The following is a 23,088-nucleotide window of genomic DNA, read 5'->3' as shown; positions in this document are numbered from 1 at the left end:
CTGTTGTCCACTTTAGACCCTGAGCTTTGAAAACTCATACCACTTCCCACTGGCAACCGTTAGCTGAGACTTTGGTCTGCCACCCCTTCTTAAAGGCACACGGCCAGCACAACTTGGAGTGCCCTGGGACGTATGGTAATTATTTGTATCTGTGTGTTGAGAGGGGGACGTGTGTGTGACAGGCCAGAGTTTGAGATAGGTTGAGAGACTGAGCTGCTCTGAGCCTCAGGTGTCCAGACTCTAAAGTGGAAGTCGGGTAAGGGCGGGCTCATGCAAACACAATGCTCTGGGAATGGAGGGATCGACGGAGGAGCCTTGAAGGCCCTCGGCAGGCACACGTGTGTGTAAACTGAGTGTGTGCGGACATGCCATTCTGAGAGCAACTCCCGAGAAAGGGGGAAGCTCTGCGTTTTGTAGAGGGAGAGGGACAGGCCCAGAGGGGGTCTTGGCAGCTTTATAGAACAGTTCCCCACTTCCACTCACTCCTGTTCCTGTAACCTCTGGGCCCTATGCTATGATAAACAAACAAGGAAGGAAGATGGGAAGTGCATACTTTTAATCCTAGCGTTTGGGAGGCAGAGGCAGATGGATCTTTGTGAGTTTGAGATCATCCTGGTCTACACGGTGTGAGTTCCAGGACAGCCAGGGCTATATAGTAAGACTGTGTCTTTAAATAAATACATAAGGAAAAAACCTGAAGTTTTCCACGTGGTAACTTTGGCCAAGCTTGGTGTTAGAATCACGGCTCCCCATCAGAATAAGACTGGCATGGAGCGAGAGGAGTCAGTCCCGGGAAGCGCTCCTTTTCTCTTCATCAGAGTTTCCAGGTCTGAGTGTGGTTCACTTGCTGTGCACTCAGCGAGACTGTCACGAGCCACCGCTGTGTCTGCCTGCCTGGGTTTGGTTTCCACGGTAACAAAGTGCCTGATGCTTGATACTGTTTAAAAAAAAAAAAGTTTATTTAACTCAAAGTTCTGGAGGTCTAAGAGCATGCTTAGCTTCTGTTTGGCTCTGGTTAGAGCCTTCTTGTGACTTCCCAGTGTGGAAGATGGCATCCTGATGGGACACATGAATGTGGTGAGGCCGGAGAGCCGAGAGATTTTTATGGCATCTCATCCCCACAAAGCCCTAAGGCACCTGGAGGCCAGCACCAGTCCTTTCTGGAGTCTGTGTCTCCATGATGGATTAGCTTGCCCTGGCTGCACCTCTTAAAGGTCCCGTCCTCACCAACACCATTCCAGCTGCGCACAAGCTCTCCAGCACATGGCCCTTTAGGGGCACAGCATAGCCATAGTCCCAGGCCACTGTCTGTTGCACGTTGGAAATGCAACAAGCATTTCCTAAGCAGGTTCCATGGAGTTTGCATTCTCAGTGGGAGTGAGCACAGAGTGCGTCATCAGATCACCAGAGGTCGCTCCATCCGGGTGTTTTTCTTTCCATCATGCTATTCCCTCAGCAACAATTGAAATGCTTTTCACACACTTGCTCTTTCTAACGACACTATTTCATATGTCCACGTGTGGAACTTGCCTGTGTCAGGGTCTCTCCCTGGCTCCCCCCTCCCTCTGCCACCTCCTGTGGTGGTGACATTAGCTTATGTCCTTTGCTCATTTTCTTTGCTGCAGGTGCACTTGCAGGAACCAGACCTCTAAAGTGCAGAAGTCCAGCTCAGTTTATGCCATTGCTTGGTGCTCAGTGTGTGCATGGGTTTACTTATCCAGTGCCATTATTAAACACCAACTACATGCTTAGTACCATGCCAGGCATAATGATCTACAAGCGAATGTCCCTACAGGCCACCTTGTTGTCAAAAAAGGTGACGATATCTTTCATCTTAATCTGTGCCTACAGGTCTTGGCAAAGGTGGACTGAGCCCTGAGGGAAAAGGACTGGGGAGAGAGGCTTGTGTGGTTGTGAGGGTACTTGAGTGTACAGGCAGCAGGGTGTGTGAGATGGGAGTGGCCTCTCTGCAGAAGCCGGGGGTGGGGGGTGGGGGGGGCCTTGACCCCGTCACACGCTCCTGCCTGAGGAACCTGTTGGGCCTCTGAGGGTGCCAGGGTTGCTTCTGCAACCTTTTGGAAAACTATCTGTCAGTGAACAGAGAGAACTTCTCCTGAGGACTTGTAAAACGCTTTCAGGATGGTGACCTTCCTTGCTGCTGTTTTATTGCCTTCTTGTGACAATTTATGAAGGGCAAGAGAGACAGTGTTAGACGCAACCCCCAGCCAGGCCTGGGGTCGCACACCTATAATCCCAGCACTCCAAGGCAGAGCTCTGTGAGTTCAAGGCCAGCTTGGTCTCCATAGTGAGTTCCAGGACAGTCAGGGCTATGTAGAGAGATCCCCCCTCCCCCTAGACACTCAGAAGTTTCTCACTCAGCATCCAGAAGCAAAAGGGAGCTATATGGGGTGGGACATAAGCATTAGAAAGACTGGTACTCACCCCAGGGAAGAGTTTTGACTCTCATGATACATTTCTTAATTTCTGGAGGCATTTAAAAATTTTTAAATTACATTTATGGATTTGTGTGTTTACGTATGTAGGCAAGTGCATGCCACAGCATTTGTGTGGAGGTCAGAGGGCGATTTGTAGAAATCAGTTCTCTCCTATTATGTGGGCCCTGGGGATTGAACCCTGGTCGTCTCAGATTTGGCAGCAGTCGCCTTTTGTAGTAATATGAGCGGCGGGGCTGCGTCCCCAGCACCCCACTGCCCACAAGGCTAGCTTTACCTGAAATAATTACACGGACACTGTATTCTTTTAAACACTGCTTGGCCCATTTCTATCTAGCCTCTTCTCGGCTAACTCTCGCACCTGGACTAGCCCATTTCCAATCAGGTGTGTAGCACCCCAAGGTGCACTTACCGGGAAGATTCTAGCCTACGTCCATCCTGGGTTGGAGCTTCATCGCATGTGCCTCAGACAGCAGAGCTATCCCCGCATCCGCCCAGGAGCCAGGAGCATGGCGTCTCTCTGAGTTGTCTTGCCTCACTTCCTCTTCCTCCCAGCATTCTGTTCTGTTTACTCTACCCACCTATGTTCTAAGCTATGAGCCCAAGCAGTTTGTTTATTACTTAACCAATGAAATCAACAGATTGATATATGACACTCCCACATCAGCCTTTAGCTGTGGACCCATCTTTTTTTTTTTTTTTTTTTTTTTTGATTTTTCGAGACAGGGTTTCTCCGTAGCTTTTGGTTCCTGTCCTGGAACTAGCTCTTGTAGACCAGGCTGGCCTCGAACTCCCAGAGATCCGCCTGCCTCTGCCTCCCGAGTGCTGGGATTAAAGGCGTGCGCCACCACCGCCCGGCTTGGACCCATTTTACTGGCCCTGGAGACATTGGTTGTCCCAACGGCGGGAGCTGATGCTACTGCTGGCTGTCGGGCAGAGCAGGGGCAGAGCAGGGGTGTATTCTGTAAAGCACAGGACAGCCTCATGGAAACTGTCTCACATGTCAATGGCACGAGGGAGGCTCGAGAGTCCCAGGGAGTGGGGAGGGGAGTGGACTTTGGCATCAGGAAGGAGCCTGGAGTGCCCGTAGGGACACAGGTGCCTGTTTCCGGTTTTCCTGAGATCTACATAACAGTGGCCTTGCTAGATCTCAGGATAATTTGGTGTTGTGACTTGCTCTTTGTTTTATGTATTTGAGATAGTGTGTCCCAGGTGGGCTAGCCTTCAGCTCACCTTAGCTTAGCTTCAACTTTCAACTCTTCATCCTCTTGCCTCCACCTCTCCCTTACTGGCAAGATGGGCGTCCACCTCATGCCTGGCACTGTGTTCTTCTTCCATTTTTGTTTTGTTAGGCAGGGTCTCTCTATGTAGTCCCAGGTGTCCTGGACCAGGTTGGCCTCGAACTCACAGATTCACCAGCTTCTGCCCGTATCACCAATCCCGGCTTTGCACACCATTCTTTTTATGGACCCACTCCACACTGTCTTCCTCAGCATTTGCTCTCTTAGTTAACTTCCCAGCAGCAGCGGGCACTGCCCCTCCCCGACACTTGTTGTTTTGTCCCATTGCTATAAGGAACTGACTGAACCAAGTGTCAAGAAGCGGTTGGTTTGGGCTCAACATATTGGAGATTCCAGCCCAACATCGAGTGTCCCACTTGCTTTGTCCGCATATTGAAGATTCCGGTCCGACGTCGAGGGTCCCTGTTGTTGCAGGCCTTACTTTGGTTTATTCTCCTACTGTACAGCTTAAGTTGACCTTGAACTCACAGTCCTTGAGGCAGAGTGGGGTAAAGTATTTGTCAAGTCAGCACCCATAGAAACAAGCCTGGTTGCCATGGCACCCGCCTTACCTCCAGCAGGTGGGAGTATGGGTGGGATTTGTAGGGCAAGCTGGTTGGCTAGAAGCTCTAGGTTCTCTATACAAGGTGAAGTGTATAGGCTCAGTATATAAGGTGGAGTGTATAGGTTCTATATACAATGTGGAGTGTATAGGCTCGGTATATAAGGTGGAATGTATAGGCTCAGTAAATAAGGTGGAGAGCAATGTGTGTCAGCCTCAGGGCTCCATGTGTACCCGGGCACACGTCACCACATGCACACACACGTGCCGAAATCAGTCCTTTGCTTTCAGCATTGCAGGCATCTGGGTGTTTTGGAATTACATTTGTTTGCCTGCGAGTGTGTGTGTACACACATGGAGGTCAGAGGAAGTCGGTAGATGGTGTCTGTTCTCTCCTTCCACGGGGGGGCGGGGGGTTGGGGACTTGAACTCACCTTATCAGACTTGATGGTGAGCAACTTTTCTTGATGAGTTGTCTTGCCAGTCCAAATTTTTAAAAAATCGATGAAGTCAAGTTTATCAATTTCTAATGTTACTCACACCTTTGAGCCATATCTAAGAATCCGCATCAAACCTGCCTCATGAAGGTTTGTGAATTTTCTAGATTGGCCCATGGAGTTGATTCTGATGCTACACGGAACAGGAGTCCAGCCTCATCCATCAACATGATGGACAGATTGTTCCAGCAGCAGGCTGCCACCACTCCTCTTGCTTGCCTCGTCACAGGCGTGGCTCTGTCTGAATCTCACCTCTCCGCCCTGTATCCCCACATCAGCACCACAGTTCACCACAGCTCCAGTCATGTTTTGTTGGTCCCGGGATCACACAGCCCCTGCTGCTGAACTGTCTCCCCAACCCTGGAGGAAGTTTAGAAATTGGGAATTGTCTTTGATTTGGAGAAAAAGAAGATTTGAGGCAGGGTTTCATACAGTACAAGCTGGCATCAAAGTCTCCATGTGGCCAGTGACTGTCCTGAACTTCTGATCCTCTCTCCTCCACCTTCTACTTGCTACCATTCCAGACCTGTGCTGCCTTATGCAATTGTACGCAGTCCTAGGGAGTGAACTCAGGGTCTCGTGCATGCTAGCCAGACACACCACCCATGAGCCCCATCCTCAGCCCATTGTTCTTTGAAGCATTATTTTGCCTATGGGCTTCCTTGTGATTTTACATCCACCTGTTTCACTTTGTGTGGGGAGGCTACCTCAGCAACAGTGAATGTTCTAGTCCTTCAGCATGTCGTGTCAGTCTGTGTACGCAAGCCTTATTGAGTTCCTGTCAGTGTACGTGCCTTCCAGCTCTTTGGATACATTTGTTCCCATGTATTTTGTTCTTTTGATGTCACTGTAAACTGGATCTCGGCTTGCTGATTGCTGGTGTGAGGAGTGCGGTTAATTCTGGGATGGTGACCTTTGGTCCTACAAATTAAACTTACTCCCACTCCCCCTAGTAGTGCTCGATTTCTCTCTGTCGTCATCCCCCTTCCAACCCCTGGACCTTTGGGACTTCTGTTTGTGTGGGGCCAAACCCTCTGCAGATAGCCTGTGTTTCTGCTCTCCTTGTGTAGGTGCCTGCTTGGCTAGAACCGGACAGGTGTCTTTCCCAGTCTCATCTCTGGTCTTTGGGGGCATCATTGTTATTTTAAGGCCCCCTCCTATTTCTGGTTCCCTAAATGTTTTTTTTTCAATCAGGGAAAGGTGTGGGATTTATCAGTTTCTGTGTGTGTCAGTTGAGACGACCATGAGACCATGACATTGACATTGATTCACTCTTGACTCGCTTTTCTTTAAAAAAGAAACTTGACGACCTTCAAAGAAAATAAAACCCGAGTTTGTTCCCTACCCAGAACTCCTTGCCAATGGCACACAGAGATCCAACTGCCAAGCGGTCATGAGGTCCATGCTTGGCTCCCGCATTTCCAGGAAAACTTAAGAACATTTTCCATTTCCCTAAAGAATGTTGTGTGGAAATCACAAAAGAAGACGCCGTTTAGACGCCACAGGCCTGAGCTGTGCATCCTGATTTTGTAGTGTTTCTGACATAACCGTGACAGCATTGGTCAGTCTAGTTCTTCTTTGGGGGAGTTTGGGTACCCCAAGGCTGCATGCCTGTTGGGCAAGCACCTGCTCGCCGCTCAGCTACAGCCTTAGCCAGGCCAGCAGATTGGCTTCAGAGATGTCCAAACCATGATTTTAGGAGATTTCTCTGTGTGAGCATGGCTTGCCTGCCTGTAGAGGTCAGAAGATAACTTTCCTGGGAGTTGGATTTTGTTGTTATTGTTGGAGACAGGGTTTCTCTCACAGAGGTCCACCTGCCTCTGCCTCCTGAGTGTTGGGATGAAAGGCGTGCGCCACCACTGCCCAGCCCACCTGTGTTTTGAGGCAGTGTCTCTCTGATTTTTTTCCATTGTGCTGCCGGACCACATGTTTCTGAATGACTGTCCTGTCTCCCCTCCCATCTCGCCACATGAGCACTGGGATTACAGATGTGCCACCATGGTCAGTTTTTCTCGTGGCCTCCGGGGATTGAACGCAGATCTTCCGGCTTACATAGCTACCACTTTTAGTCGCTGATCTCCCTGGCCCCAAATCCCACATTTTTTTAAGGATATTTCCTTCAGATAGTAATTATTTGCTCATCAGAGGGCAGAGCTGTGAGAGGAAGAACTGGGGTTAGAATCAGAATCCTAATTCAGTCACCCCACCCATGCTTGCTCAGTCGACTGTACTCCAGACCCCTGGGCCGGCTCTCTGTGGTTTTGTTGAGAGTCCATTCTAGTTGTGAGCGCCGGGTCAGGTGCGCTTGCCCTGGGTCAGGATGCAGTCCTTCCTCCAGGGCATGAGGACAGCCATGACACGGTGAGGAGGTAGAGGAAGCTAGCCACAGCAGCAACACTGATCTTGGGTGGTTTGCAGCCATCCTTGACCCCTACCTCCACAGATACCAAAATCCCTCATACAATGGTGTGTTTACCTGATGCCTACACGCAGCCCCTCCATACTCCAATCTCTGGGTTGCTTATAACCCCACATGGTGTAAATGCTAGAGAGCCATTAGACGGCATTGTTTAGAGAACAGTGGCAGAAAAGTCAGTGTGCAATACAGATCCAGTTTCTTCCCAATGTTTTCAGCATCGTTAGTTAAGTCTGAAGAGGAGTTTGCGGTACAGAAGGCTAGCACTGTGGCTAAAGTCATTTACAGAGCACAGAAGTCATCCACATAGCATACAGGGTATTTACATAGCACACAAGTCATCCACATAGCATACAGGGTATTTACATAGCACATAAGTCATCTACATAACATATAAATAATTTACATAACACACAAGTCATCTACATACATACAAGATATTTACAGAGCACAGAAGTAATTTACATAATGTACAAGTAATTTAAAGAGCATACAAGTCACTTGAATAACATACAAATCATTTATGTAGCATACAAGTCATTTATATGACATATAATCTGTTGTAGGAGGCTGCTTGTTTGTTCCCAGCTGCTCAGCTCAGAAACTGTTAATTAAACCACTGCTTGGCCCATTAGCTCTAGCTTCTTATTGGCTAGCTCTTACATCTTAATTTAACCCATTTCTATTAATCTGTGTATCACCATGTGGCTGCAGCTTACCTGCAAGGTTCTGTCCGGCATCTCTCTCTGGTGGGGCTACATGGCTCGTCACTGACTCTGCCTACTCGCTCTATATCTTTTCCAGCCTGGCTATCTTCTGTTAAGCCACTGGCCGAAAGCAGTTTCTTTATTCATTAACCAATAAAGGCGGCACATAAACAGAAGGACTTCCTACACCAATAAACCACTTATGTAAAGAACAAATTCGCAAGGCTGGAGAGACGACTCAGTGGCTAAGAGCACTGGCTGCTCTTGCAAAGAACCCAGATTCAGTTCCCCGCACTCATATGGTGGCTCACAGCCATCCCTAACTCCAGGAGACCTGACCTGATGCTCTTTTTTTTTTGTTTTGTTTTTTGAGACAGGGTTTCTCTGTAGCTTTGGTTCCTGTCCTGGAACTAGCTCTTGTAGACCGGGCTGGCCTCGAATTCACAGAGATCCGCCTGCCTCTGCCTCCCAAGTGCTGAGATTAAAGGCGTGCGCCACTATTGCCCAGCTCCAGATGCTCTTTTTTAACCTCTATATACGTACATGATATACATACATACATACATGCTTGCAAAACAATCCTATACATAAAATAAATACATCCTAGAAAACTAGAACATGCCAGCACTGTCAGTGTGTTCAGAGTGCTTGTGGTCACAGTAAGTCTTAGATTCCATCCCCTGAACATCATTCCCATCCCACTTCCCTCAGTAACCATGAATCTTCCTGTCTGGGGTTGGCCTGGTCTGGACGTTTTGAAGATATAGAATTATAATCTGTGTTTTCTTATGATTGGCGCAAGGTTTTCAGATTCAGCCATGTTGCAGTGTGAATCACAGACAGCTTTATCCCTTTTTACGACTGAGTAATACTCCGTTGTGTAGACGGGCCTCATTCTGTTTATTCCTCAGTTAAAAGATACTTGACTTTTATTTTTGAAACAGTCTCAGTATGTATTCCAGACTGGTCTGGGATGCAACAGGGACCCACCTGCCTCTACCTCCTGAGTACTGGGATTGAAGGTGTGTGCCACCATGCTGGGCCTTAAAGAATATTTGAATTTTCCATGTTTTTGATGTAATAAATAATGCTTCTAGAACAGAGTCCTTTGTGGTGTATTACGTCTTTAGTTCTTTCTCATGGGTGGCTTATGTTGAGCAAATGTTGATTGTGATCTTAAAGTTTCTGAGACTGTATTTATAAAGAACAGATGAACCCTTTTAAAAGATTTATTTGTCTTTTTAAAGAAAGATTTGTTTCTTATTTTGTCAGTATATTTTGAGACTATAAAATAATTATAGTATTTTCCCTTTCCTTTCCTCCCTCCAAACCCTTCCATAGACTCCTTTTTGCTGTCTTTCCAATTCATGGTCTTATTATTATTATTATTGTTACATGCATATATGTATATGCATATCTATCCCTAAATGTACAACCTACTACATAGACCATATAATATTACTTGTATGTTTTCCGGGCTGACCATTTGGTATTGGATAACCAGTTGGTGTGCTCTTCCCTGAGGAAGACTATTTCTCCTGCTCCCAGCATTCCTTAGTTGTCTATAGTTCTTGTGCCTGACACACACACACATACACACACACACACACACACGTACACACACACGCACACACATATGCCACATGTGTGTCTGGTGCCTTCTGTGGTCAGAGGAAGGCCTAGGATCCCCTGAAACTGGAATTATAGATAGTTGTGAACTGCTAGGTGGGTGCTGGGAATTGAACCCAGGTCCTCTGCAGGAGCAGCCAGTGCTTTTAGCTGCTGAGCCATCTGTCCAGTCTCAAGAATGCCTCTTTAGCTCCTGGTTTGAGGCTGGAAGCTAATGTTGAAAAGCCTGTGTTTCATGAGAATCTTCTTGTACCTCACCCCTGGTAGAAGCAGATGTGCAAGAGAGCAAGAGACCCACCCTTGACATCCTCTCTGCCTGCCGTGTTCTTCCTCACTGCCTCCTGCACTGTTTAATTGGGGATCACACATGAACTTTGGGGGGACATATTCAAGTCACAAAATATACCCACATCCAGGAGGTTAGCAGCATGCCTTGGGTCACAGGAGCATGGTAGGACCTGAGGTCAGAGGAGAACCCTATTTCTCTGCCCACTGTCCCTCCAGTAGAGGACCCCCAATATCCTTGCCCCACTTGCTGCATTAGGAGGGAAATCTCTTGGTTGTAACTGTAAGCTCTCTCTTCTCTTGACAGGTGTCTGAATGGTCTTGCTTCTCTTTTTAACCTGCCTGGTTTTCTCCTGCCTGACATTTTCCTGGTTAAAATTCTGGGGGACAATGACAGACTTCAAGCCACTCACCAGCAGTAAGGTGGAAGCGAGCCTTCTTTCAAGCGAGGAATCAGACAGGTCAGCTGAGCCCCTGCAAAAACATGGCGACTGCAGCAATCTGGACACTCCAGACCAGGAGAAGCCAGCCTCCCACAGAGGCCCCAGAGATGCCAGTTGTCAGAACTCCCTGCCCCCCTCACACCAGAAGCCTCCGAGGAATCCACTGTCTTCCAATGACACCTGGCCCTCCCCAGAACTCCAAACCAATGGGACAGCAGCCCAAGGCTCAGAAGTCCCAGGTACCAATGGTTTATCCTCTCCTGCCAGGCCTCCAGGCCAGCAAGCCAAACCCCCCTCCAGAGAGGACAAGAAACAGGCACACATCAAGAGACAGCTGATGACCAACTTCATCCTGGGCTCCTTTGATGACAACTCCTCTGATGAGGACCCCAGTGCTGGCTCCTTCAGGGATTCTCCCCGGAAGGGCAGCAGGCCCAGCCTGGGCACCCTGTCTCTGGAGGCTGCACCAAACTCAAGTGACCCTGAGTCCCACACACCCACTATGAGGTAACGTACCTTCTCTTCATACTGGGAGTTGGGAGAGAACTTAGAGTGACTTTCGTATCCTTGATTTGCAGTGAGATTTGCATCCTTCCCCAGCACCTAAGCCAATACCTGAGGGTAGCTATGTGAAGAGCAGAAGGCAAGGCCTGACTTCTTTGCTTCCTGTTCCTTCCTTTCAGAATCACTAATTGTGCACCTCTCTGTGCTTCTGCTGTGTGTATCCGCTGTGTGCACCTGCAGTGTGCATCTGCTGTGTGTATCCGCTGTGTGCACCTGCTGTGTGCATGCACCCGCTGTGTGCATCTGCTGTGTGCACCTTCTCTGTGCCCCTGCTGTGTGCACCTGCTGTATGCACCTGCTGTGTATATCTGCTGCATGCTTCTGCTGTGTGCACCGGTTGTGTGCACCCGCTGTGTGCACCTGCTGTGTGTATCTGCTGTATGTTTCTGCTGTGTGCACCCACTGTGTGCACCTGCTGCGTGCACCTGCTGTGGGCCCAGGGCCCCATGCCAGCAATGTGGCTTTCTAGAGCTCTCAGCCCAGCTGGGAAAGAGGAGCCTGTGGGTAACTAGTTACCAGTTAAAGAACCCCACGTGGAAGCTGGGTAGTGGTGGTGCATGCCTTTAATCCCAGCACTTAGAGGCAGAGGCAGGTGGATTTTTCTATGGGTTTGAGGCCAGCTTGGTCTACAGTGAGTTCCAGGACAGCCGAGGCTACACAGAGAAAGCCTGTCTTAACAATGGAGGGTGGGGGGTGGAGAGGGGGGAGAGAGAGACAGAGAGAGACAGAGAGATAGAGAGAGAGAGGGGTCATTGGTTCCGAGAAGTCCAGGAGCAGCAGGGCCTGTCACCTGGTGGGGGCCTTGCCTTGCATCCTAATATGGCAGAGGTATCACACAAGGAGATAGGCTAAAATGCCAGCTCAGGTCTCACTTCCTCTTCTTATAAAGCCATCAACGCCATCATGGGGTGGGGGTCATATCCTCATGACCTCATCTTAATTCCCCAAGGCCCTGTCTCCAGATATGAATTCAGCATATGAATTTGGAGCTTACGTCTTCAACATGATAACTTTTCAGGGGAATATCCTCACATCTCAGCAACTGCTAGCTGGGTCTCCTAAAATCTTGGGATACCCAGTTTCTGTAGGATACCCAGACTAGAGGTTTAGCCGATTGTCTTGGCTTCTTCCCATTGCAAACACAGCTAGTGAAGACCTGGGAGAAGCCTGGGTGTCTGCCCTTCTGTAAGAACCATGGCGGAAATGACATGTCTATGGCCTCTTATGGCTTCTGATCAAGCCCTCTGGCTCCAGCTCTGCTGCAGGTGCCAATTTCTAGACGGGCTTCTTCTGACCAGGCCGCAGTGGCAGGCGGAAGCTCCTTCCCTTCCTACTGCGTCCTCACCTTCCTAGAGCCCTCCTCCTTGGCTCTTTCTCCTGCTACCCTGAAGGCTCCTTTGTTCCCACCAGGGCCGCAGCCCACAGCAGGGATTCACACTCTTCTGTCTTTTGTTTTTTAAAACAGGGTTTCTTTGTGTAGCTCTGACTGTCCTGAAAATTGTTCTATAGACCAGGCTGGCCTTGAACTCACAGAGATCCACCTGCCCCTGCTTCTGAGTCCTGGGATTAAAGGCCTGTGGTGACCACACGATTTGGGACTTGCATTTTCAGCGGCTGTCACTATCCTAGAATTCTTGGTGACACTGAGGATGGACTGGCCTCCTCCTTTTCATCTTTGTAAGGACCCCTGTCCCTGATCCGCCTTTAGTTTCTGTAGTCTAGCTCCTAGCTTCTTCAGAGCCCGCTCTGTTTGCTGTGTTCACAGCCTCAGCTGTGCCCGCTATGTCTTTATCTGCTTGTGTGTGTGGCCTCTCTCCTGGGCTGGGGAGCAAGTCCCTGAGTACGGGGTCTGCCTTTGCTCACCGCCCCACCCAACACTGGCTACGGTAGCCTCTGAATATTTGCCAAACGCATGGACAAAGTGGACAAAGTAAGTGATGTGTGCTCTCTACAGACAAAATCTACATTCTGGGGCATGCAAAGATACAAATGTGGAAACTGATGATGGATGGTTGGTGTGTTGAGTCCAGGGGTTCGCGCAAAGATGGGGACAGTCCACCAAAGTCTAATAAACCAGAAGCAAACTTTATTCCAGAAACCAGATTCCAGGAAAACCAGAAGCAAACTTAAAACAAAACAAACAAAAAAAACAAACAAACAAACAAGCCGGGCGGTGGTGGCGCACGCCTTTAATCCCAGCACTCGGGAGGCAGAGGCAGGCGGATCTCTGTGAGTTCGAGACCAGCCTGGTCTACAAGAGCTAGTTCTAGGACAGGATCCAAAACCACAGAGAAACCCTGTCTCGAAAAACCAAAAAAAAAAAAAAAAAAAAAAAAAAAAACCAAAAAAAAAAAAAGAAAACAAACAAACAAACAAAAAAACAAACAAACAATACCACGGGGCACGGAAGCTTATCAGCTAGCTGAGACCACAGCTAGAGATGGTGTTTATTAGGCTGTGGCCAAAGGCCGGTTTCTAAGTAGGGGCACCGAGCATTAGGTCTGAACAAAGGAATTTTTATGATCTTGTCCTGACTAGTGGGCCAGTCAACGGAGACCCTAAGGGAGGGGAGTGGGTTCTAACGTCAATGGGTAACTAGGCAGCAATCATGAAATATGTTTCAGAGGAGATTACAGTGAAAGTCACTAATTGCAAGAAAATAGATGTCTTTAGCGATTGGTTAGAAAAAGGGACTGCTTGCTAGTAATGTCAGAGGGTTAATAAATCAGAATAATTGGTTCTTAGGCTGGGAACTTAGAAGATAGAAGAAAGTTCTTTTTTTGTTGTTGTTTTTTTGTTTTCGAGACAGGGTTTCTCTGTAGGTTTGGAGCCTGTCCTGGAACTAGCTCTTGTAGACCAGGCTGGCCTCAAACTGCCTTTGCCTCCCAAGTGCTGGGATTGGATTAAAGGCGTGTGCCACCACCACCTGGCTAGAAGAAAGTTCTTCACCCTATCTCAAGGTAAAACTCAGATAAAGACTGCCCTTCACACTTTACAACCTCCTTTCTCAGAGCTCGTTAGTCAAACCCGTGTTTCTGCCTTGTCCACCGTCTCTCCTGGTGCCTCCGGGCAGTGTGTACTGAAGCCCCTGCCTCCCCTTTAATGGTGCCAGTTTCCCATAACAGAGACAGTGTCCATCCCAGAGGTCAGCATCTCTGTCTCCTAAAGGTTAACTCAGTTCACATTTGTCGTTTATCAAGGATGGCCAGAACACTACTCTCAGTTTGCAGAGAGAAGCTCCGGCCTTGTAAATAGAGCTATGGGTTGTAAAGCGAAATAGCCCACTGTTAATAGTTAATCCTTAAGCTGCTGAGAAAGCTGCTGACAGTTTGTTCTCATTCTCCTAGACTTACAACTTTATATTTCTTTATTTCTACATTTCTCTCTTTGGAATCTACATTTTTTTTCTTTTTCTTGGACTCTTCAGGTGGATCAATGGATAGACAGGTAGGCGGATGGATAAGTAGATGGGTGGATGGAAGGCTGAATGGGTACTTAGAAGGATAGATGGATGGATATATGTAGATTGATAGCTGAATGGATGGATGGGTGCTGACTACAGAGAAGAATGGGTAGATGAAGGGATGGATGAGAGATTAACTAGGGGAATAGACTGATGGAAGAATATGTTGATGGATACTGATACTCTTTGGTCCTTTTCTGGACTTGGTTGGTCGTCAAGGGTTCAAATTCTCCCATAACTCATAAGTACACCGTGTGGTGTGTCAAAACAGTTGCTCACAGTCTCTGAGATTCAGGTCACAAACCCCGGATGCAGTGTAACCCTTCCTGCCAACTATGTACCCGTAGGTTTGGTGCACAGTAAACCTGGTGTAAGACACCTGGGTTCAAAACTGCCACTGTCCCCTGTCCTAACAGGGACACACTGTGGCGCTGACTGCATGCTGTGGGTGGATTAGGTGGGATAGGATGGGGTCCAGGGTTAGGACACCGCGCTGCTGAGGATAAAGCTATGAAAGCGGACTCTCTCTCTCCACAGTGCTGAGCTATCTTATCTGCAGGCTTCCCTCCCTGTGCTGAATTACCAGTGTGATAACACGGAGAACACAATTTAGCCTTTCTAAAAAACACATTCCAAATCCCAATGTACATGGGCCCTGGGAGTTTCAAAGGGAGGACTATACGCTGTGTGCCGTGTGCTAGAACAGGCCCTCAGCATATGGTCAACAATGTCTGCATCTTAGGGTTGTACTTGTGTGGTTGTGTGTGTAGTGTGTATGTTTTAGCACGTGTGGTATGTGTTAGTGTGTGTAGTATAAGTGTGTGGTCAGGTGTGTAGTTGTGGTTGTATGTGTAGTGTTTACATATGGGTGTGTTGTGTGTAGTATATGTGGCATGTGTGTGGTTGTGTTGCATGTGTGTGGTTGTGTTGCATGTGTGTGGTTGTGTTGCATGTGTGTGGTATGTGTGCAGTATGCATGCGTGTGGTTGTGTTGCATGTGTGTGGTGTGTGCAGTATGCATGCGTGTGGTTGTGTTGCACGTGTGTGGTATGTGTGCGGTATGCATGCGTGTGGTTGTGTTGCACGTGTGTGGTATGTGTGCAGTATGCATGTGGTTGTGTTGCACGTGTGTGGTATGTGTGCGGTATGCATGCGTGTGGTTGTGTTGCACGTGTGTGGTATGTGTGCGGTATGCATGCGTGTGGTTGTGTTACACGTGTGTGGTATGTGTGCAGTATGCATTCGTGTGGTTGTGTTGCACGTGTGTGGTATGTGTGCAGTATGCATGTGGTTGTGTTGCACGTGTGTGGTATGTGTGCAGTATGCATTCGTGTGGTTGTGTTGCATGTGTGTGGTGTGTGCAGTATGCATGCGTGTGGTTGTGTTGCACGTGTGTGGTATGTGTGCAGTATGCATGCGTGTGGTTGTGTTGCACGTGTGTGGTATGTGTGCAGTATGCATGTGGTTGTGTTGCACGTGTGTGGTATGTGTGCGGTATGCATGCGTGTGGTTGTGTTGCACGTGTGTGGTATGTGTGCAGTATGCATGCATGTGGTTGTGTTGCACGTGTGGTATGTGTGCGGTATGCATGCGTGTGGTTGTGTTGCACGTGTGTGGTATGTGTGCAGTATGCATTCGTGTGGTTGTGTTGCACGTGTGTGGTATGTGTGCAGTATGCACGTGGTTGTGTTGCATGTGTGTGGTATGTGTGCGGTATGCATGCGTGTGGTTGTGTTGCACGTGTGTGGTATGTGTGCGGTATGCATGCGTGTGGTTGTGTTACACGTGTGTGGTATGTGTGCAGTATGCATTCGTGTGGTTGTGTTGCACGTGTGTGGTATGTGTGCAGTATGCATGTGGTTGTGTTGCACGTGTGTAGTATGTGTGCAGTATGCATTCGTGTGGTTGTGTTGCATGTGTGTGGTGTGTGCAGTATGCATGCATGTGGTTGTGTTGCACGTGTGTGGTATGTGTGCAGTATGCATGCGTGTGGTTGTGTTGCACGTGTGTGGTATGTGTGCGGTATGCATGTGGTTGTGTTGCACATGTGTGGTATGTGTGCGGTATGCATTCGTGTGGTTGTGTTGCACGTGTGTGGTATGTGTGCAGTATGCATGCGTGTGGTTGTGTTGCACGTGTGTGGTATGTGTGCAGTATGCATTCGTGTGGTTGTGTTGCACGTGTGTGGTATGTGTGCAGTATGCATGCGTGTGGTTGTGTTGCATGTGTGTGGTATGTGTGCAGTATGCATTCGTGTGGTTGTGTTGCACGTGTGTGGTATGTGTGCAGTATGCATGCGTGTGGTTGTGTTGCATGTGTGTGGTATGTATGCAGTATGCATTCGTGTGGTTGTGTTGCACGTGTGTGGTATGTGTGCAGTATGCGTGTGGTTGTGTTGCACATGTGTGGTATGTGTGCGGTATGAGTGTGGTTGTGTTGCACGTGTGTGGTATGTGTGCAGTATGCATGTGGTTGTGTTGCACGTGTGTGGTATGTGTGCGGTATGCATGTGGTTGTGTTGCACGTGTGTGGTATGTGTGCGGTATGCATGCGTGTGGTTGTGTTGCATGTGTGTGGTATGTGTGCAGTATGCATGCGTGTGGTTGTGTTGCACGTGTGTGGTATGTGTGCAGTATGCATTCGTGTGGTTGTGTTGCACGTGTGTGGTATGTGTGCAGTATGCATGTGGTTGTGTTGCACGTGTGTGGTATGTGTGCAGTATGCATTCGTGTGGTTGTGTTGCATGTGTGTGGTGTGTGCAGTATGCATGCGTGTGGTTGTGTTGCACGTGTGTGGTATGTGTGCAGTATGCATTCGTGTGGTTGTGTTGCACGTGTGTGGTATGTGTGCAGTATGCATGTGGTTGTGTTGCACGTGTGTGGTATGTGTGCGGTATGCATTCGTGTGGTTGTGTTGCACGTGTGTGGTATGTGTGCAGTATGCATGCATGTGGTTGTGTTGCACGTGTGGTATGTGTGCGGTATGCATGCGTGTGGTTGTGTTGCACGTGTGTGGTATGTGTGCAGTATGCATTCGTGTGGTTGTGTTGCACGTGTGTGGTATGTGTGCGGTATGCATGCGTGTGGTTGTGTTACACGTGTGTGGTATGTGTGCAGTATGCATTCGTGTGGTTGTGTTGCACGTGTGTGGTATGTGTGCAGTATGCATGTGGTTGTGTTGCACGTGTGTAGTATGTGTGCAGTATGCATTCGTGTGGTTGTGTTGCATGTGTGTGGTGTGTGCAGTATGCATGCATGTGGTTGTGTTGCACGTGTGTGGTATGTGTGCAGTATGCATGCGTGTGGTTGTGTTGCACGTGTGTGGTATGTGTGCGGTATGCATGTGGTTGTGTTGCACATGTGTGGTATGTGTGCGGTATGCATTCGTGTGGTTGTGTTGCACGTGTGTGGTATGTGTGCAGTATGCATGCGTGTGGTTGTGTTGCACGTGTGTGGTATGTGTGCAGTATGCATGCGTGTGGTTGTGTTGCACGTGTGTACACATGTGCCATGGAGCGTGTGGAGGTCAGAGAACAGTTTTCTGGAGTTAGTTCTTCTACTTTGTGAGTTCTGAGGGCTGAATTTGGGCTGTTCAAGGGTGACTTTGACCACCTGATCACCCTGCTCCCCTCCCCACTCCCCGGTGCTGCGATCACAGGCACGTGCGTGTGTGAGCCTGGGCTTGCCGTGTGTGGGCAAACACGACCAGCTGAGCTAGAGCATTATTCCTGAGTTTTCTTTTGGTGAAAGCAAATTATGCGGTGGTTTTATAGATCAGAAAGTGCAGAGAAGGGTTCAGTCAAGGTCACATTGGAGGGTAGGGCAGCCAAGTTTGTCAGAACACAGTTTTCCACCCATAGCCAGCCTCTTGCAATCAGATTCTTGTTGAGCGTGTGTCTTGCAACTGACCAAGACTTTCCTTTGCAATTCCCAAGAGGTAAATTTAGCTGATAGTGCAAGAAGAAAGGCTTAAAAACGAGGTGGAGCCATGGTCGTCCCATCTGAGCAACTCCGTTCAGCAGCGCAGCCACTGGGGGAGGGGAGCTCATGCCTGTAAACCCAGGAGGCTGAGGCAAGAAGGTCGGGAGTTCAAGGCCAGCTACTTGAGACCCTGTCTCAGTTCAAAAGAAAAACAGGGAAAAAAAAGGTAAAGAAAAGAAAAAAGAGAAAAGCACATGTTGGTTTGCACGCAGGCAGAGTGGCACACCAGGGTGTGTAGTGTTCTGTCCTTTCCATCTTTATTCCTTAATATATGCAGGCGGACGGAAATCAGCCGGGGTGTGGTGGTGCCACCTGGAGTCTGGCCGCCTAGGATGGCTGAGGCAGGAGGATGGCCCAAACCCAAAGGTTTGAAGCCATCCTGGGCAGCAGCAGAAACACCAAAATAGAATTTGACCCGCACAGTTCGGATGACCTTGGTGGTCTGGCGAAGTACAGTCCCAGGGCGTGCTGCATCTGGTTTCTTCCTCGCACTAGGCCAGAGTTCTGGGCTCAGGGGAGCCCAGAGGTAGAGGTCCACTTTCACTAGCTCTACCGAGTCCATGCTGTCAGCATGTCTGTCGAGCCAGTGCTGAGATCAGATCTCTGCCGGACCACGACTTCCTCTCTCCTGTCAAAAAAGAATTCAGACAAATCCACGTCAAGCTTGCAGTTGATCCTCTCACTGGGGAGCTGGTCTTCACATGGTACCCGTCACACTGTTAGCCCCAAGTTAGAACATCCACAGAAGATTGAGGGAGCTTTGGGAGTTTGGCTGTCAGGAAGCTGCAGAGACAGACTTTTCTGCAGGATCCTGAGCGGGAAGGGAGGCTGTTTGGGTGTCTTTGTTACTTTAGTCAGTGGGAGGATGGGTAGTGCCGTGAAACTTACAAGAAGAAAACCAAATTGTGGGTTTCCTCCCTCCTTCCCTTCCTCCCTGTCTCTCTCTTTCCTTCCTTCCTCCTCTTCTTTTTTGAGGAGGTGAAGTTAAAAACCATGGTTGGGGTGGGGAGACCTAGAAAATCTAAACTGAGAATTTGGCCCATCCTTTTTTGTTTTTCTTCAATTGTCTAATGCAGGCCTCCCAGAATCTCCGACTCTTGTATAACTGGGGCAAGGGTTCTTGTTCACATGGCTGTGGGGTGCTTAGTGGCCCTCTAGAGGGAGATCCTGGGCGTACAGCCCAGGGAACAGGTGCCATCAGGGGTTACCACTAAGCTACGCCCTCAGTAACCCCGCCCCCCCCCAGGGTTCATTGCAGAATTGTTTGCTATGCTTCAGAACGTACTTATGTATGTATAGTCCTGTCCCTATGAGGGCCTTCTCTTCTCCGGACCACGCCTTCCTCATCTGTGAAGCCAAGGTGTGGTGGGGATGAGCCCAGGGAGCCTCCTGGACTTCTCCCGATTTTGTTGATGCTTAATAGGGACCTCGGTGGCTGTGAGGTGGCTCCAATGAGTAAAAAAGCCTGGTAACCCAAGCAATCCCCAGGACCCACGTGGTGGAAGGCGAGAACCGACTCCCACAAATTGTTCCCTGATCTCCACACTTGCTGAGGGAGGTCCACCCCCTGCCTAAAAAAATAATAAATGTGTAACTTAAAACATCTTTAAACTGAACGTGGGAAACTCACCGAGCCCCCCCCCCCCCCCCCCCCCCCGCCTCTGTAACCAGCACAAGAGTGACTGCCTTCTTCAGTTTCAGGATTTTCATCGGATCCCTACCGTGCATGTCAAACTTATGGAGTCCAGTGTAGAGGGCTGTGAAACATCTCCGGGGTTGCTGGGAGGAAGAGGACAGATTCCCTGAGTTCACCGGTGGTCCGGAGCAGGAGCTTGGGGAAAGGGGAGGCGGGGCCTGGGCGGGATAGCTCTCTGGGGGCGTGGCCTGGGCGGAACTGGGAGTTGGCTGGAGGCGAGGCCCTGGGCCGTGGCCGAGCCGTAGGGGCGTGGGTGGAGCCACATAGCCTGGTGGGAGGTGTAGGGGACTGGCAGGAGGTCGGTCATTCTAGCAGGGCGTGGCCAGGCGGGGCTTTGCTTCAGCTTCCAAGAGTAGACAGCAGTTCGGGATGGCCTGCGAGGCGCACTGCCCCGCTTGTTGCAGCTGTCGCAAGCTGCGGTCAGAGGCCCTCCGGGAGAACGCTTCCAACTCTGGTGGCGACCTGGCGACCGTGCTGTGCCTTGGGAACGGGGCTTGCTCCCTGGGATTAGGGGTTGCAAACTGCGCATCCCCATGGGAGCCGGCAAGGATTGGCCGGTGGGCCGAGCAACATGAGCCCCGCTAAATGCAAGGTCTGTTTCCCTGAGCGCACAGGAAAGTAAGTAAGCCCGCGATTTTAGTAACTGCTTTTGCAAACTCGTGTACCCCTCCCAGTCTAGATCCGCTGTCCGCCCTTGAACACCCTATCTTTCCCCCACCTTCCTCCCAGAGATGCGAGTTTAGCTTGTGCCGCTATAGGATGGAGCCCACCTCGCAAACTAGCGTCCTAGGTGGGCACTCAGTGAAGTTTGGAGAAAACATTGCCCAGCACACAAGTGCCTCGAGATTGATTCCTGGGACGCGGCACCCTTCCTATCTCCTCTCCTCTTGCCTCTTTGGCCTTGAGAAAGTGACGCTTGTGGGAGGCAACACTTTTTGAAGCTGAAGCCCTTGGAGAGCCCAGGTACCCTGAGCAAGCTTTGTATTAAAGGTCATTTTCTGGGCATACTGATTGGGCAAAGCTTCTAGCCCCACCCACTCTACTGTTAATTTCCTTTCCCCTTTCATTTATCGCACTATGAAAACAGTCACCAAAGGGATGTTGCATTCGTTGCTGAGAATTCAGCCCTTTAGCCCGGAGTGTAGTGCACATTTGTAATCCTGGCTCTGCTGAGGCAGGAGGATTGAGTTTGAGGCCAGCTTGGGCTGTATAAGAAAGCCAACACACATAAAGCCTTAAACAAACAAATGCACAAACTTAGAAAATTATGAATAAACAAAAAGAGAAGTAAAGATATAATTCCACGTGGATCAACAGTAGATACTAGACAAGCCTTGTTTCCAGTGCACATGTTTAATTTAAAAATTGAACCATACAGAATTTATTGTATTGTAAGTCACTTTTAGTCTTTTTTCAAGTGGGCTCTGCAAATGATGAGTTTATCTGTGTTTTTCTGGCCTGAGAGCAATAGTTCCTATGGGGAAAGCAATCAAGAGAACACCATTTGTGTGAAAACTACGAGAAATTCAAAGGTCAGAGTGCACAAATAAAGTTTTATTGGCACATAGCTCCACTCACTGGTTTCTAGAAAGCCTGTGCCACCACTTGTGGGCTTTGCTAGATGACCTGAGTAGTCGGACAGAGGCTAAGGTTATAACACTTGAGGTATCAACTAGCTGGGACTTGACTTGCCAACCTTGCTCTGTGTGCCAGGCTTTTCCTAGGTCCAGCGTGTTCCTGCAAATGATACACTTTAACACGTGCAAGCAGTCACTGTGTGCAGTGGATAGTCCAGCTTTGTCTCCTCTGTGATGTAGATACAGCACAGCTAGCCACAGCCTGGAGCTGAGGCACTGCCTTCTCCTTAGCTACTTTCTTGCAGCAGATAACCTGGTCCATCAGGATCCGCTATGCACGTCCCATGTGTGTAAAGTTTGCCTCTGCAAACAAGAAGGGGTATAGCTGTGTTTGGCAAGAACTACTTGTATCTTCCAGAAACTCCCAGTCAAGTGGTAGCAAAATCTGGTCAGTTCAATAGTCTTCCTTTCTTTGTGGTTTTACCTTCTATCAATCATGGTCTGAAAATATTGAGTTAAAAATTCCAGACATAGTTCGTATGTTTTATGTTGTTGATGGCTCTGAGGGATGTGATGAAATCTTGTGAGAGCCCATCCCGGACACAAAGCGTCCTTTTTACAATGCTATCTGCACCTCAGTATTTAGTGCATTCCTGGTCACCACATGGCCATTATGTTACCATGCTACTTCTGCTCAAGTCACTCTTATTTCCTTAACAATTGCCTAAAAGCAGGAGGGGAGAGATGCTGGAGATTTTATTGCGGTACTTGTTACAATGAATCTGTTTATTAATATTATTGGAAATCTCTTTTGTTGTTGTTTTGTTTTTGAGACAAAATTTCTCTGTGTAGCCTTGTCAGTCCTAGAAGTAGCTCTGTAGACCAGGCTGACCTCAAACTCACTGCGATCTGCCTGTGTCTGCTTCTGGAGTGTTGGGATTAAAGGCATGTGCCATCACCGCCGGCACTGTTATTCTGAATCTCTTACCATGACTAATTTATAAGCTAGACTTTATTATTGGTATGTACATGTAGGAAACCAAGCCAGCCAGCCAGTATCGATGGGCTCAGGACTAACCATAGTCCTAGGCTTGCACCCCAGGTCTAGAACAGGTTCCCTAAAGATCTCCTGCAACTCTAATTCAAGGTCTGGTCTCTCCAGGTGATCAGGCTAGATAGAACAAATATGTGTTACAAGGAGACTTATTAGATTAGCTTGCACAGTCATTATACCTGCTATAATTTGTGGGATGCTTTTCCCATGCTAGTATGAGTTCTATGTAGATGTCATGCCAACTTCTCATGCTATAACCTCCAATTTCTCTTTTCCTTCCTTTTCCTTTTTTTTCCTTCTGTTTTTTTCAAGACAGGGTTTCTCTGTGTAGCTCTGGCTGTCCTGGAACTCACTCTATGGACCAGGCTGATTTTAAACTCAGAGATCCACCTGCCTCTGTTTCCCGAGTGCCAATCAAAGGAGAGCGCCACCACTGCCCTGCCTCCGTTGCTTTGAGCATAATTTGAGCAGGGATTCGACTG

General features: G+C 48.8%; 1 protein-coding gene across 4 annotated transcripts in view; it reads left to right on the top strand.

Annotated features, from left to right (window-relative positions):
- Nucleotides 1-23,088, top strand: part of Acacb (acetyl-CoA carboxylase beta) — a 105,313-nt gene that overhangs the window by 653 nt on the left and 81,572 nt on the right. For 2 of the 4 annotated variants that reach the window (XM_041648402.1, XM_041648401.1), the window contains exon 2: nt 10,137-10,779. In XM_041648402.1, coding sequence (XP_041504336.1) covers nt 10,145-10,779 — 635 coding nt within the window. In that variant the 5' untranslated portion in view covers nt 10,137-10,144. Of the gene's footprint in view, nt 1-10,136; nt 10,780-20,451; nt 20,594-23,088 lie in introns of those variants that run through there. The other 2 variants (XM_041648403.1, XM_041648404.1) reach the window with 2 other exon arrangements.

The sequence above is a fragment of the Microtus oregoni genome, unplaced genomic scaffold (assembly GCF_018167655.1).
Source record: "Microtus oregoni isolate MIOR12 unplaced genomic scaffold, Mior012 000003F_ref0000135, whole genome shotgun sequence".
NCBI lineage: Eukaryota > Metazoa > Chordata > Mammalia > Rodentia > Cricetidae > Microtus > Microtus oregoni.
The sequence above is the reverse complement of the archived record's forward strand: the minus strand, read 5'-3'. Positions and strand labels throughout refer to the sequence as shown.